The sequence below is a fragment of the Ambystoma mexicanum genome, chromosome 13 (genome assembly GCF_040938575.1).
Source record: "Ambystoma mexicanum isolate Mex_15411 chromosome 13, UKY_AmexF1_1, whole genome shotgun sequence".
Lineage (NCBI taxonomy): Eukaryota > Metazoa > Chordata > Amphibia > Caudata > Ambystomatidae > Ambystoma > Ambystoma mexicanum.
In genome coordinates, this window is record NC_090938.1 from 509,443,899 (window position 1) to 509,460,721 (window position 16,823).

A 16,823-nucleotide genomic window follows, 5' to 3' on the forward strand; every position below is an offset into this window, starting at 1 on the left:
TCCAACCTAAATTATCCCATGTAGATAGTCTCTAAAATATTATGATTCTTGTAAAAATATTTCCTGTTCTATCTTGTTTTTAAGACGAGACTGAAAAATGTAACCGGATGTATAAAATGTATGTGTTCGCCACACCATTAATAGTGGTGGAGAAATGTCTACGAATAGGTATTGCCGCTTTTGCTTTATCATCCTAGGAGAGATGAAACCACGGAGACTGACCAAGGAGAACGACCCGGAGACCGGGAGCAAAGATCCGAGGGGTCCGGGGTACCGCCCAATATTCCCATCAGGACCAGCAAGGAGAACCGATCGATCGAACTGGATGGAAGAAAAGATGCTGAACTGTGCCATCTACGGAATTGGAAGAAGATGATGCGGACATACCAGCGCGTGGATCAAAACATCCTTTGCACCCGACGCCTTCTCGACTCGAATCAAAGTGCAGTCGGGCGGGGGGGTTTGTTGGGTGTCCTGACCCATGTTTGGACTATTAAGCTACAACATTTGGTGCTGTGGGCTTAGAAAATCCAAGATGGCGGAAAAGCCCACAGTTGCGCCAGAATCCTGGAGAACCGCGCAGTTTGTGCGCACACCAAAATGGTTGCCTAACCTGCCACCCACCAGTGCAAGCATGATGGGCCAGGAGTGCCATGAGTGAAATGTGTGCCAAAGGAAAAACAGCAGTGCCGGTTGGCTAAAAAAGCGTGAATTCTGCCCGGCAACTACCCCCGACGGAGTGAAACCTGCTCAGCCACTCTTCCCAGGCCTGGCTGCATTCTGCTGCCCCTGCCAAAAGGAGACGACACCTCTCTGATTGGATTAGGGGAGGAGCACCTGGGGACTACAGGAAACTAAACAAAGCACTGTCCCTGGCTCAGGCAAATGTTATATTGGGGGGGTCGTAAAATGGCTTCCCCTTGGGAGAAACTGGGAGGGGCAGTGCCTGTGACAGCAAGCTGAGCTTGGGGGAAGTGGATAAACCAGAAATTCCACCATGTGCTTTGGAAAACCACACCCCTTTGGGGCCAGAGCATGATTTTAAAAAGATGGATAATTCATAATGCGGACTTGTAAAAAGTATATAAATAACAATCATCATTCTTGTGATTTTTCTGTGCACATTTTAAGAGGTGTTAGGACCCTGTGGTATGTTCTTGGGGATAGTAGCGGAAAAAAAGGTTGTTACTCCAAATGTATGCATGTTAAAAATCTGACACTTTATCATCTGAAACCCATATCCCTGGTGCACATTTGTATAAAATCTGCAAAGGTTTAGAGATTGTTATCTGGATGAAAAGGGGAGAATTCTGTCATAAGTGGACACGACATCGTACAAAGACAGATCGGATGGTTTGGTGCTACAGAAATATGTTAACTGGACCTATAGTATTAGAAAAATGGTACATAGATAAATATGTATTTGGGTCAGAAATAGATTTGTGTGCAATTTGACAAGGGGAGGTTCCTCTGACCATAAAACCTACAGCATCACTCTGACACTCCATTTCTTTCCCCCAATCAAGGGATAGAGGAAAGCTTGGCCAATGATAGGTGAGAGGGGCAGGCTTAGCTAGGCCCAGGCACACACCTATTTTCAAAACACATAAAAGGAACATTGAAACCCAGGTAGAGAGATTCACTTTCCACTTTCTTGCGGGACGCTTTGCCGGGAGACTTCAGACTTCACATCCAGAGATCCAGACTTCAAATCTACCAATCTCCAGAGACCAGAAATTAACTCCAGAATTTGTAGCAGAGAGGCCTGAATCCACAAGCTGAATCCTCTTCAGCAGGCCTCAAAACCAACCAAACTATTCAACAGCCGGGCGAGCTGTTTGAATTCTTTGCCAAGAACTTTTGCAAGAACCTGTAGCAGTATCCAGAAAGCAGTGCTGTATCCGGAACCAGAGAGAACCAGAGACCAGATCGCTGTGAAGAACTGCTAGCAGAAGTCCAGCCAATCCTGACCCGATTGGTGACGAAGTCGCATTCCTCTCCAAAATCTAGTGTGAGTACCCAGCTAGCACTGTGCCAAAACCAATCTCTTAGTTTAAAATAATCTAATCCAAACTATTTTAGCCTATTAGAACTGCCTCCTAGAATCGTGTCATTCTGTCATCTTTAAAACTGAAAACTGTCATCTGTCATTCTGAGCTTTAAAATTTCAAATCCAAAAAACTACCTTTACTAAAATCGGCCGTATCACCGGAACCGTTTGAGCGAGATTTAACTTCTGTCTTAAAGCTAAGATTCTAAGCTTTCCAACGAGCCTAGAACCAACTTCCTACTCCTTATAGTGCCTCCGTAATTGCGCTCGACGCACGCGACTAAATTTGCCGCGATTTGACATTTTGCTTAATTTCAGCCACGTGTAAAAATATTTGTCCTTGCTTTCCTTGCTGAAATTCGTGTGCAACCTGACAATCATTCATAGAGCATTGCTAAAGTGATCCTGAACTGATTCAAAGTATCTATCAACTACCCTGAACCCCCTATAGGGAATTGAAAGCCTTTTTAGCATATTTTTCAGTCAATTCCAACCACATCAAAGTATATTGCCTGTGTTTAAAACTCCTACCTGTTTTCCTCTAAGCTTGCTACGGGGGAACTGAATTATATTTGATTGCATTCCTGAGAACTGTGTGCTTTCCTTCCATCTCTTTACCTTGCATAAAGGGGGGGGGGGTGAATTGTCAAAGAAAAGTGATTACATTGTCTTTTGTCGAAGTCATATCAAGTTATTTCTGTACTGCATTTTCATTCATCATTGCATTGTCCTTGAAGCCATAAAAACATTCTCAGCTACTTTATCCTCCCTATATCACTTCTAAGCCATCAAAAAGAGTGTACCACTGTAACATTATCCATTGTTGATCACTATCATCTTCACAAGTGTGTTATCAAACATTAATTTATTATAAAAGTGTGATATATATATATATTGTTTAATTTTCAAATAAACCTTTTAATTTGCAAAACAAACCTACTTCTTGGCTCAGTGGGGTCAGGGGGATTCTAAGAGAGGGGTGTTATATAAGGGTCGTCATCCAGAGTAAACGAACTGGACATAAAAATATATCAATAAGGGTTTCCCTCAGCATCCCAGACTAGGCGTTGACTTAGCTGTAGTGTTGAATTGAATCCGCTTACAGATCCCCCCGAGTTCTTTCAGCATTGGAGATTTAAGAGCTATTGAAACCCTGGTTTCCTTGAATCAAGCGGCCGGTTGTGACACTTCGAATGTTATCCAGGATTTGAAAATTAATCCGCTCCATATGGACCTCAGGGAACTCAAACCAAAATCCAAATTTACGCCACAATTTACTGGTGACAATGTTATTGAGACCTTTAACCAAGCAAACCCCAATGGAAATCCAATCGTACCAATAATCAAAAAATTGCTCTACGAGAACTAGCTAATGATACTAATATTGTAATTAAAGAGGCAGATAAGGGGGGTAATATTGTCATTTTAAACTCTCCTGACTATATCACCATGGGTCTTAAACATCTTGATACCCCCGGTTGCTATCAGATCCTCACATCTAATATCTCACTAAACGTGTCATATTGGACCTAATTGACTTGATTGATTACTGGTATTCCAGAGGTTATCTGACTGATGATGAAAAAGATTTCCTACTAATCACTGATCCCACAATGTATTTTTTGCCTAAGATACACAAACCTTATGATGTTCTACCTGAAGTTAGGCCCATTATGAGCGGAATCAACTGGGCTACCGAGGGCTTGTCTAAATATCTGGACGAAGCGCTTAAACAAACCATTTGTAATCCAAATGAATTCCTACATTAGAGACAGTACTCATATCCTTCAGGACCTTTTTTCCATTACGTGGCATTCAGACTTAATGTTAGCTACTATTGATGTTGTTGCTTTGTATACCAATATCAATCATGACTTGGCATTGCTCACATTAGATCATGTCTTTAGAAACAGCTCAGCATCATACCTTGAACATGTTTCTATGCTCAAACAATTTCTGCAATTTGTCTTAGCTAATAATGTTTTTCTTTTCAATGAACAATTTTATCTACAATTGAAGGGGGTGGCCATGGGGGAGGATGTGCACCCTCCTTGGCCAATCTCTTCATGACATACTTTGAAGAAACCCACATTTTGAACCAAAATCAGTATGTCTCCAATATCGTTACTTGGCGACGCTTCATTGACGATATTTTTCTTATTTGGAGGGGTACTGAAGAGACTTTCAATGACTTTCTAACCTTTGCTAATACCAACACATTTGGGATTAATTTCACTAGTAAATGTGATACAAACAAATTGACTTTTTGGACCTACATATCTTTGTAGAGGATCAACAACTCTTCACCCGTACTTATAGGAAACCCACTGAGGTGAACTCTATGCTAGCAGCACAAAGTAATCATAGGCGAACCACCATCAACAATATCCCTACGGGAGAATTTCACAGAGCTAGACGAAATTGTACTCGCCCCATTGATTTTGACAAAGAATATAACACTATTAATCAACGCTTTCTGAATAGGGGATATAAAACCTCTACTATCAATGAAGCCTATGCCATGTTTGCTAATGTCACTCAGCCGGACCTCCTGTGCAAGGCGCCCAGACCCAAAGACTCTTCACCACATATTTCTTTGGTCACCCCATTCACGGCGGACTCTTCCATGTTGTATAAAATGGTTGCTAAACATTGGCACATCCTGAGACTCGACAAGGATCTTGAGCCATATCTGTCATCCAAACCAAAATTCACTTCTTTGAGAATACCCACTATCAAGTCACAGACTAGTCCTTCATTTTTTGATAACAAAATGGTTAATTCCTCTTGGCTACAACAACCTACAGGCTTTCATAAATGTGGGAATTGTAATCAGTGCCCATGGGCCTTCTCCAAATGTCAAACTTTCACTGACAAGTTTGGTTCCACAGTGACGATTAAGGATTTCTTCAATTGTAGGACCACCCATGTGGTTTATGCCATTATATGTGTGTGTGGCAAACTCTACGTGGGTAGCACTATCCGCCAACTTAGAATTCGCATTAGAGAACACTTGGCCAGTCTCCGGATGTGTGAACCAAAATCCCCTCTGGCAATTCATTGGCAATTGGAACATCAAATGGATTCAACCTCTGATTTACGTTACATTGGATTGTTCAAAGCACATAAGGGGAAAAGGGGCGGGAATCTCCAGCTTAAACTGTGGCAGATGGAAGCAAGATTAATATGTCTGCTGCGATGTACCACACGTGGATTAAACTCTGATCACGAAATGCACGTCTTTTTGTGAATTATAGCTCACTGAATCTCTATGTATTATAGCTGAACCGTTTTACGTTCTATGTCTAGTTTGTATTCTGATGTTTTCACATTATGGATTTAGCCATTTATGGTTTTGTGGCCAGTCATCACTGTGGCGCACCACTGATGCGCGCTCAATCGCCAGCACCCACTTTCCGTATCTTCTATTAAATGTTACTGGGAACATTCATATTTATCCTTTTTTGTTCGGACAGAGATCATATTATACAGTAATTCTCTGGTATTTGCCACCTCTTTCTAGGACTTCCTCTTACCCGAGCCAGAGCGTTGGCTCGTGGTTGATGGCGCCGGGGAGGATGCGCCCTGCCTGGCAGCCAAGGAGCCCGACCATTCGGCGCTCCAGGTGCCCGCGGAGCTTAGCCTTTTGTTGGGCCCCCGTCGCCGGGGCGCCCTCACAGGACTTAGAAGACCGCTCGGACTTCTTTTTCTTCTTCTCACCCGACGGGCTCTTCCCTTCCAGACATTCATATTTATCCTTTTTTGTTCGGACAGAGATCATCATATACAGTAATTCTCTGGTATTTGCCACCTCTTCTAATATGTTTCATTAATGTGGGCTTTAGGGGTTGGCTCCCCTGTACTACTGATTACGTTGTGTGCTTCCAATGATTATTGATTGTTCACCCCTTCTCCCTGGTTAAATATTCTGATCTAATTTACATCTCAACATGAAGCTGGATTGTTCGCGGCACTTGCCGTTACCTTGATTATTGTTCGGTGCAGTGTTTACATTGTACGTCATTGCTTGCGACTGTATTCACCAATCTCCTTGTTGAGCGTCACTCTGTTGACATCATACGTCACTGCAGCGACGTAACGTACGAACGTACCCATCGGCGTCACTCCCGTGACGCGCTTGACGGCCTCCATTATTACGGTGCATTTCTGGTAAGCGTTGAATGGAATTGTCCAGATATACTCGAATCTCTCTCGATTTGTCGAGTAAGTATTCATTTCTTTTGACCCTGGCATTTTTCTGTTTATATTCATGTCCTAGTCCCTGATTTATTCTGGTTTCCTTTTTAGGCAATATATCCGTGCCGGCCATTTGTGGCCTTTGACATTGTTTTACTTATTCGCAATATACCCTGACTGATGGGAACCGATTAATTAATACTTAATAGGTGAGTGGCCTTATCTCCCATTTTCTGGTCCTTGATATACTGAAGTTCACAATTTAGTTCAATCTGAGTTTTCTCTTGAATAGGATACCGCTATTGAGCTGTTATTTACAATTTTGAGGGGTAAGCGATCCATTATTTCTTGCAATTTTCTGGCTGACTTAGCACTTTTCCACTGTGGACTTATATAGTTTCACCTTATTGCTTTTGTTGTTCCTTTCCCGTTAACAATTACTGGTTACTGTGATTATTTTCGTTCTGTTCTCTGAACATCACTATTTTGGATGACGCTAATCTTAATTTTGGTCACCACTTGTATTTTGCTGGTGCTTGGACTTGCATGGGGGCCGTGCCACGGGGTGCTGGTCACAATTAGCCTAGAGAAGACAATAAGGCTTTAAACCAATTTCAAGTTGATTAATTTATATATATTTGTTCTCGATTTGTTTTCTTCTTTTGTGGTCTTTTGTTCTTTTTGTATTGTTTGTCTACCTGCTACTGCTGTACCACCCTCCTTACCTGATTCTTGGTATGTTTTTTACTTACACCTTTTTCAAAATTGTCATTTACTGAATATGTTGATTATGTGATGCCACTGATGTTTGTGATCTAGCCTTGAAAACGACCTGAGTGTCGAAACACATGTCGGCTATTTCTCAATCTACCTCATTAAAATACTGTACCTTGATTGCTGGTTGTTGTATTATAATGGTGTCAAGCGCAATCCTACCCTTCTTTACCATATAACTGTTAATTTAGTACCAGTCTGTGTGGATTGGTTGGTGGGAATTGGATTGCTGCTCACACTTCTTCTTCATTTGATAATATGCCTTATAAACTTATTAGTGATAAATAGCGCACAGGTACCCTGTTCGTGACTCCACACTCTCTGTTCCTGTAATGGTATGGGGCCATTTGATATCGAAAGAGCGTCCATGCATAGGTGCATGTTTAAGTGCACTTTTATTCAGAATTTTCCTGTCAGAAACAACAAGAATGTGGAAAACCAATTGGGTGCTAATTTCATAACAATGGGCGGTGTGATCTCATGAGTTAACCACTTGTTGTTAGGTAGGAGTGGCAATGTCAAGTCTCGGTGCGTACAATGACCATACGCTCTTTGGCAAAGCATTACCTTTCAGTGATTCTGTAAACCACATGTTATGTCACGTTATCCAATGCTTATACTGCATCCATCACCACCATAGTGGCCTTATGGCACCTGGCCTTGTCCAAAAGGCGGCATATTGTGACCCTGCCAGGGTGTCCCTAGACCTTAGTTTGTGGAACAGATGGGGAGGGCTGGGGATGAGGTGATAGGAAAGAGAAATTCGACAATTGAATGACTCAAATCAGAGAAGAAAAACAATTGGGATGTTTGGGAGGGGGTATGGTTGTCAAAGTAGGGATGAATGCTCCTCAAATGTGAGAAGCTACTGATGAGCATGAGTATAGAACTCAGGGGAGTATAGCTCGTGTGAATAAAAAGCACTTTGAAACAGGGGCAGTGGATTGCGCTGGGTCCCTAGTCACTAAAGTATAATAGAATATATGATAATGTGAGACTCTGTTGGACCCTGTGCTGTAGATCACTAATAATGCAATCTGTAATAAAAACAAATGCAAATAAATACAAATAATGCAATCTGTGCTACATATGCCTTATGTACATTGTGTGTTAACAATCAGGTTTTCAAGGGCATCCCTACAGGTGTTTGAAATCATTTCATGCTTCCCTGTGCCTAAAACGAATGTGTTTTAATACTGGTGAGCAACAGTGATTAGAAATGATGTCGAGCAATAGAGAGAACAGCCCCTTACTTGAGAAGAGAAGTTAGTGCCTTTTCCACCGCGTGACTCCGGCCCACATAGTTCAGCACTCTGTCACCCGCGAGGAAAATCAGGTTGGTTTTATTCTTCTTTCCCTTTTCTGTGCTCAAAAGCTTGATAACCTGAAACAAAATAGAATGCTTGCTGTAAACATCATAGCCAAGACTTCGCCAAAAGAGAAGTTTCAACCATTAAGTTCTAATTTTCTTCCTAGCATTCCATTGCACTAAAACACAATAAAGAGGTAGCCTTTTTCTGCTGTTTCTAAAAACCACCATTCAACTGGAATTCCCCATTACACTTAGAAGACAAACATTCCATACCTTCTACCAAAGTACTTTGTTGCTTTATTTGGAAACAATAACCAAAGCATTCTCTTTCTTCTCTGTAGGACAGTCTGCAATATCTACAATTCAACACAGTCCACTCCTGCCCACTCCACATCATCTTGGTGCACAGACTAGAACACATCTTAGAGTCTGCAATTCCTGATCATGTGGGTCTTGGAACTGTCTTCGGTGGCATGCAGTAAGCTAAAGAAGGACAAAACTACCTAACTAAGGAGAACCTTTTCCCCAAAATGTGTAAGGGCACTTGAAACAGAGTATCAAGTATGCAGATCCCGAAGTGGAAAATGCATTTACCTTAATTTTTATTAAGATTAATGACCTACAAAAATATGCTAAAAACAAATGAAACTAAACTACAAGCTAGCCTCCTAAAGCCATACCTGGAGGTCACTCAGGTTAGACACATGGGTGCCACAGCACATGTTGGCATCAATGCCTTCAATGTCAATAATTCGAACTGGCCCGGTGTGGTCATCTGGTAAGCCACGACTCCGTACCTGATAAACAGCAAATCAGAAATCTTAATGTTATGTTATGTTGATTACCGCGCACCGCTACCACCCAGCGGCAGTCTCCAGGCACGCGCAAGACTCTGCAAGAGAGGGGGTGGCGAGGTTAGTGATGAGAGGATAGGTTCAGAACCAGGAGGAACTGGCATCTGTGAGTGTTGTTTTGCATGTGGGTTTGGTGCAGGAAGCCCTGTGCGTTGTAAATGTATGGGTAAGACTCAATGCCTCAGGTGTGTGCTAGTGTTTGTGTTAGTGTGTTGTGCGATGTTGGGGTGGGTTGTGCACACTGGTTAGTAGTCTCCATAAGCAATCCAGAGTCACAGGTGGCCGCAGCTGTGAGACTATCTGGTGTCATGGTGTGTACGTGCGTTGTTGATGTTTTTTACTGACTCTGTGGGGTGGTACGCTCTAGGTGTGCTTCGATCATCTCAGAGATTGTGGGTGTGAACATGGAATTGATTCTTGGTGCTTGTGTGTAGCGTGGCTAGCCCAAGGTCTGGTGTAGTGGCGTTGGTTATGTTGGAGAAGTAGGAAGGGCAAGTGGGTTAGTAAGTCGTTTGATTTGTTGAAGCCTTTGGTTGCCACTTGATGGTATCTACCCTGGTTCTTGGTTGTGGTTTGTCGGACCAATGAAGTGCTCACTTAGCAGTTTGGAATAGGAATGGCATGCAAGAAGAAGGGAAGGGGTTCTCCTGAACATATCCAAGTGACAAAGAAATACATTTTAAAATGCTTTGGTTTTGCAGAGTGCATCGTTCCACCATTGTCTAAGTACATGGCAGTCACACCTGCCATATCTGCTATATAATACAATACATGAGAAAGATTTGTTTCAACGAGGTCTACACAACTGTGCTCCAAACTCACACTGTCTATGGCTGGATCCTCCACTGAATACACCCGGACGTTGACTGGAACATGCAGCCGGATATGCTCATTCACTCGAGCTTCGATGGCCACCATCTGGTCTGCCGTTAGCATGGGTGTGTCAAGCTCAATCACACTGCGCTGACGGCCAAGTTCCCTGCAAGGCAATCAAATCTACATCACAAAAGATCGCGAAATAATGCTGCAGGCAGTGCTACTGATAAGATTTTGAAGTGGGAGTATTTGACTCCCTATTTTTTAAAGTTGGGAGTAAAATGATTTTTAAGGGAGTTAAAACCTAAGTCCATTTCCCAATGGGAGTATTTTATAAGCGAGTAAAATGTTTTAACTGGAAAAGAGAAATGTTTTTGTAATAATTATTCCTTTGCACCTAGTTAGTTACACATTAAAAGTTGACATGCATTACTTACCGTAAAAGCATTTCTGGTGATTGTATCTGCTTAGATTCACAAGCTGTGCACATAGTCCGACATCCAGTGGCCACCGCAGAGTATTGCATTTTGTCTTTCGAGGATCGAAAGGGGACGTCGGCATAGGCGTGTCTGTAACACTATTCTTATCATGACGTGTAGTGTACCCAAAATCCCTCACGCGCCGAGCTCCTCCGATTGTATTTTTTCTGCCGTGAAGGAGCCTATGACTAACGTGAATGAGTACAAAAAAAGAGAGAAAGTAGTAAGACGTCTATGTTCCTTCCATCCGAGTGGGAAGGAAGGGTGGGCGCATGTGAATCTAATCAGATACAATCATCAGAAATGCTTTTAAGGTAAGTAATGCATGTCTTCTGATGCTTGTTAATCTGCTTAGAATCACATGCTGTGCATAGACTAGCGAGCAGTACCCGGAGTTGGAGGTGGGATGTGAGAAGGAACAGTAGTGAAAAGATGTCTTGGTACTGCTTGTCCCACCTGAGAATCAAACCTAGAATGAGTGTCTAGGCAATAGTGTTTTGTAAAGGTGTGTACAGAACTCCAGGTTGCCGCTTTGAAAATGGACTCTAGGCGAACATTTGCAATGAATGCTAGGGAAGCCCCAGTGCCTCCAGTAGAATGCACTCTAGGGTTGAAGGGCAGTTCTCTCTTAGCAAGAGTGTAACAGAGTATGATACATTTGTCAAACCACCTAGAGATAGTAGATTTGGAGACTGGTTCTCCTTCTATACCTGCTGCCACTGAAATGAAAAACTGATTTGTATTTCTTAGTGGTCGAGATCTTTCCATGTAAAACATGACTGCTCTGCGTACATCAAGTGTGTGCAGGCTTCTTTCTCCCATGTTTGAGGGGTTCTGAAAGAATGTTGGAAGTTCTATGGATTGGTTCACATGGAACTTTGAAATTAATTTAGGCGCAAACACTAGGGTGAGTGCGCAGAACCACCTTATCTCTGAACTGTTACAAAGTGGTCTAGAACTGAGAGCGCTTCTAGTTCACTTACTCTTCTAATGGAAGTAATAGCTATTAAAAAGGCAGTCTTGTAGATGAGATCTTTGAGACTTGCTTTATGCATGGGCTCGAAGGGAGACCCCATAAGCCTAGTCAACACCACAATCAGGTCCCATACGGGAGCTGGGTTAGAAATCAAAGGGTGAAGTCTCTTTACTCCCTCCATGAAAGCCATAATAACTGGTATCTTCCACCACAACACCTTTTGTTATGATGTAGTGTAAGCTGAAAGAGCAGCAAAGTGAACTTTTAGAGAGTTAAAAGTTACAAAACAATATGTGTAGGGGAGCAGTAAATGGGGTTGATGCTCTTAGAGTTGCACCAGATGACAAAACGCTTCCACTTAGTGGAATAGCAATATCGAGTGTTGGGTTTTCTAGCCTCCCTGAGCATTTCTTTAAATCTCAGAGGGAGTTGCAGGTGCCCAAATTCTATGACTTCAGGAGCCAGGCCGCTAAATTCAATGTCTAGAGCATAGATGAAGTGTCTCCCCTTTGTCCTGCTCAACATGTTGTATGGGCAGGGCAGTTTCATCGGAGGAGCGAACCAGGGTTTGGCGGGCCCACATGGGGGCCACCAATATCATTGTGACTGGTTCCTGATGCATCTTTTGCACTATCTTCTTGAGAAGGGGAGTCGGGAGGGGAAAACCGTAAACCAATTTCCCTGACCATGTTATCCAGAGTCTGTTCCCCTTGGAACCGTTCTGGGGGTACCTGGAGGTGTAATCTTGGCATTGAGCGTTCTCCAGAGTTGCAAAAAAGTAAATCTCTGGAAAACCCCATTCCGTGAAAACGTTGGAGACGATGTCTTCGTGTAATCACCATTCGTACTCTATTGGTAGTGGGAAATCTCTGCTGAGTAAGTCTGCCAGAAGATCGAGTTCCTCTGGAACATGTTGAGACAGCGGGAACATGTTGTGTTTGAGAGCCCACTTCCAAATGTTCTGGGACAATTTGGACAGCCCTGGAGAGTGAGGGCCCCCTTGTTTGTCCAGATAGTACATGGCCGTGGGGCTGTCTGTGAGGATCAGGACCGTCTTTCCCTGCAGTTTGAAAAGCTTTCAGCGCTTTGAACACAGCTAACAGTTTCAACAGGTTTATGTGGTTGGATGCTATGTCTGACGACCAAACTCTGTGCACTGTCTGTTGAAGCAGGTCAGCTCCCCACCCTGTGAGAGATGTGTCTGTAGTTAGAGTAGCCTCCACTACGGGGGTGGTGAAGGATTTCCCTTTCGAGAGGTTCTCCCTCGACCACCACAGTAGCGAGAGAACGAGAGCTGGCGAGACAACCACTAAATCGTCCCATTGTCCCCTGGTCTGACACCACTGGCTGTTAAGCCACTCATGTATTGGACGCATGCACAAGCGCACTTGAGGAGCCAAATAAATACATGACGCCATATTCTTAACAGTTGCATAGCCTTGTGTACCGTAACCTCTCGATTGGCTACATATTGAGGGATTTGAAACAGCATGTTTTGGACCCTCTCGTTGGCAGGGAAGACAAGACCATCCCTTGTTCGAATTAAAGCCACTATGAACTGCTTGACCTGACTGGGGTCTAGGCTGGATTCCTTCTCGTTGATGGAGAACCCCAGACTGAATAAAACATCTATTGTTCTTTTAGTATTTGACAGACAGGTTCGTAAGAGTCCCCTGTTATGAGCCAGTCGTCGAGGTAAGGATAAACCGGGATGGATTGCCTGCACAGGTGTGCTGCTGCCACTGCTAGTACCTTTCTAAATACCCTTGGTGCGGAGGCTATGCTGAAGGGTAGTACCTTGAATTGATGGTGTTTGTCTTGTATCATGAATCTGAGGTATTTTCTGTGCGCCCGCAACATTGAAATACAAAAGTATGCATCTTTCACGCCCAGTTTTGCCATGTAATCCCCCTGTGAGAGCAGTGGAATTACTTCCTGCAGAGTGACCATGCAGAACTTTTGTGGCTTTACAAATTTGTTCGCTGGGCGCAGCACTAATACAGGGCGCATGGTGAGATCCTTTTTGGGTACAAGGAAGTACACTGAATAAATACCTTTGTTACCTGTGAAAGAGGTACACCCTCTATGACTTCCTTTTCTTGTAGTCCCTCGACATCCTGAAGAAGGATACGCAGATGGTCTGGTGTCAGTCGTCTTGCCCATGGAGGTCTCAAAGTTGGAGACCGGCAGAACTCTATACAGCACCCGTGGGCCACAGTCTTCAGCACCCACTGGTCTGTAGTTATCCCCTCCCATGCCTGAAGGAATGATGTTAGCCTGCCCTCAACTGGGGAGGCATGGGAGGGGACTTGGATCTTTGGGTCATTTTGAACCTGAGGCCGGGGAGCCTCTGGGGGTAGAGTTCTGGCCCCTTCCTTTCCCACAACGCTAACCCCTTTGGGGAAACCGGGTGGTGTATCTGCTGGTTCCTTGTGGAGAGGACTAATTGTTTCCCGAAGTGTACTGGTTTTGAGGGAAGTGTTGGCCACGAAAAAGGCATTTGGACCCAGTTCCTCGAGGAGGGGTTTTGTGTGAATTGATCAAGCGTCTTAAGGGCGTTGTGCTCCGTCTTTGCGGTCTCGAGAGCCTCGTCGACCGCTCTTCCAAATAAGTTGGATTCTTCCAAGGGTTTATTAATAAGTGACGTTTGAGTTTCCGGCTTGAACCCAGAGTTTCTAAGCCACGCATGACTCTTTAGGAGGGTGCCCTGAGCCAACGATCGACCCGCTGTCTCAGAGGAATCCATAGTGTTCTTGAGTATACTTTGTTTTACTTGTCTGCCCTCGGTTACTGTGTACAGAAGACGAGTCCGTAGCTGTTCAGGAACCTCCTGTAGGCCTGCCTGTAACATGGCCCATTGAGCGTCCGCGTAGCTCGTTAACAAGGTAGTATTGTTAGCAATGTGCATAGAAAAGGCTGCTGCGGCCTTGACCCTCTTTCCTAGGGCATGGAGTCTCTTACACTCTTTGTAAGGGGGTGCCTCCCCGGTTGACAGGGGAACCCCTGCCCTTTTCCTTGTAGTGGTCACTACCAGTGAGTCTGGGGTGGAGTGACCTCTGATATAAAAGGGGATCAGAGGGAGAGGGCCGAAATAGCTTTTCAATCCTTAGATTAACTGCTCTTGTGAGGGCATGTGTAGGCAACGAGGGAGCCAACCGCTTTTTAATTGAGCTTAGAAGAGGAATAGCCTGGCTGGCCGGTGGTTTCTCTTTAAGAATGTCATCCACAAAGTCAGCCTCAGGAACAGCTTCATCGGTGGCGATCTTGAAATGTTCTGCTGCTTTGCGTTAAACGTCATTTGATGGTCCACTGGAGTGGGCTGTCTAGTGGGAGTGGTCTGAGGGGGAATATAAACACAAAGCATCAGGATCTGGTGAAGGATTTGGAGATTGCCAAGGCTGAGGGTCACCCATAGCCGGGTTTCCCCCCCCGCCACTCCTCTGAGGAGTCATGCACATCCTCAGGGTCAATAAAATGATCATCATCCTGAGTGTCTGTAGGAATCTCCTCCTCAGTGAGGTCATAAGTGTACACATCCTCTTCATGAGAGGGATCAGAGTGTCTTGGAAATGTTGCCACAGGTGTCAAAAGGTCTTCTTCCCTTGATCTTTTGGGGGTGGATAGCTCTGAGCAGGTTACAAACCTGTCAAGCCTCTCCATACAACTTTCAAATGTTTCCCTGGTCCAAACAGAAGACCTAGAGGGGTCTAGAGGTGGAAAGGGCTCTTGCACACGATTCTCTGACACCAAACGTCAAGATCTTTGTCTCAATGCTGAAGAAATACCTTCTTCGCCTTCCAAAAACTCTTCCTGGGGAACCGACAGAGGTTGCGTGTCCCTGTGCTTCTCCTTAGGCTTGGCAGAGGGTTCCGGTATTTCCTTCAGCCTATCTTTAGATTTCGACGAATCCTTGGGCTTTCCCGTGGGTGTCGTCGAATCCTTTGACTGTCGTTTCTGAGCGTCCACCGAAACAATTCTCGCATTGCTGTCGGTAACGTCCTCGGCACTATGGAGGCGCATAGCCTGGGCTTGTGGTTGTGTAGTCTTCAGCGGAGCCGGGGCCTTGTCGGTGGACGCCTTCTTACGAGGAGTCTCGACGGGTCTTGGAATATTGGGGGTAGTGTCCTTCATTTAGTGTGCCCGGTCGCTAGGCGCATCTGCGGCTGCGGTGAGGACTGCCGAAACTTCTGGTGTGCCCGTTGGCGCTGTGGACCGCTTCGTCGAAGACTGGCCGGGGGTTGTGTATTTAGTGAGTAGAACGTGTGTCTTTGTCGCCAGGGTGTACAGTCCCTTTAGCAGTGCCTGAGCCGTGCCTGGCGGGGCTGGGGACAGACGACGCGGAGTGGGAGCGCTCCACTGAAAGGTCAACGACCGCTGAGTCTGAGGCATGCTCGTCACTGATGCCCTCGTTGCACTCGGCGGTTGCGGCAGTGGGAGAACTTGACTCGGCCTTTGACATCCCATAGGCCGCCCACCGCTTGACACGGCACTCTTTCAATGTCTTCGGACAGAGGAGCTTGCAAGCCGCACAACCTTTTTCGTTCTGATCGTGGGGCAGGCAACGGTTACACCGTCGATGCTCATCTCTCTAAGAAAATGTGCCCTTACAAATGGGCCAAAACCTAAATGGAGTCCTCTCCATAGCTGAGGATAGGGAAAGTAACGAAGGCCAGAAAGTAAAGAGGGAGGAAATGGAAAGGCATTCTCAGATTTTACAGAAATGTGCACCCCGACCCCACTCTCCCTACTGTGTAGGCCGGCTGGAAGGCCTGGCCACATGGTCAGCAACACCGACTGGATCACCATCCGTCAAAGGTCCGTGGAGGTTTTGGCAGAGATCCGGAACAGCCGTCGAAAGGAAGGACGATCGGGTTGATCTTAATCATAATATATTATATTCGACCAAAGGTCGATGGGACAATTAATAATGTCTCTGTACGAGCTCCGCTTAAGGCGACCAGTATGCTGGGCGGAAAAAAACAATATGAGGAACCTCAGTGTGTGAAGGATTTTGGGTACACTACACGTCACGATAGGAATAGTGTTACAGACATGCCTATGACGACGTGCCCTTTCGATCCTCGAAAGACAAGACGCAATCCCCGCAGTGACCACTGGATGTCGAACTATATGCACAGCATCTGATTCTAAGCAGATTAACAAGCATCAGAAACAGGTTTACTTCTTCCAACCAGGCAGTAATAATAGCAGTTTCTTCCTGTGGTACTATGTGAAATACTGGAAGAAACATATCCATGGAGCTGTGTGTGTGCAAGCAGGAGCATAAGGTCTTGCATGTCAGTTTCCTATTTTTTGGGAATAGTACCATTACTGCGACTTAAAAATGTCACCCGGTACAAAAAAT

The 16,823-nt window shown here is 44.7% G+C and overlaps 1 protein-coding gene across 1 annotated transcript in view; it reads right to left on the bottom strand.

Annotated features, from left to right (window-relative positions):
* Positions 1–16,823, bottom strand: part of AARSD1 (alanyl-tRNA synthetase domain containing 1) — a 441,451-nt gene that overhangs the window by 144,663 nt on the left and 279,965 nt on the right. Inside the window, exons 10-12 of the mRNA XM_069634186.1 lie at positions 10,010–10,166; positions 9,014–9,130; positions 8,275–8,405 (exon numbers count right to left, since the gene is read on the bottom strand). Coding sequence (XP_069490287.1) covers positions 8,275–8,405; positions 9,014–9,130; positions 10,010–10,166 — 405 coding nt within the window. The remainder of the gene's footprint in view (positions 1–8,274; positions 8,406–9,013; positions 9,131–10,009; positions 10,167–16,823) is intronic.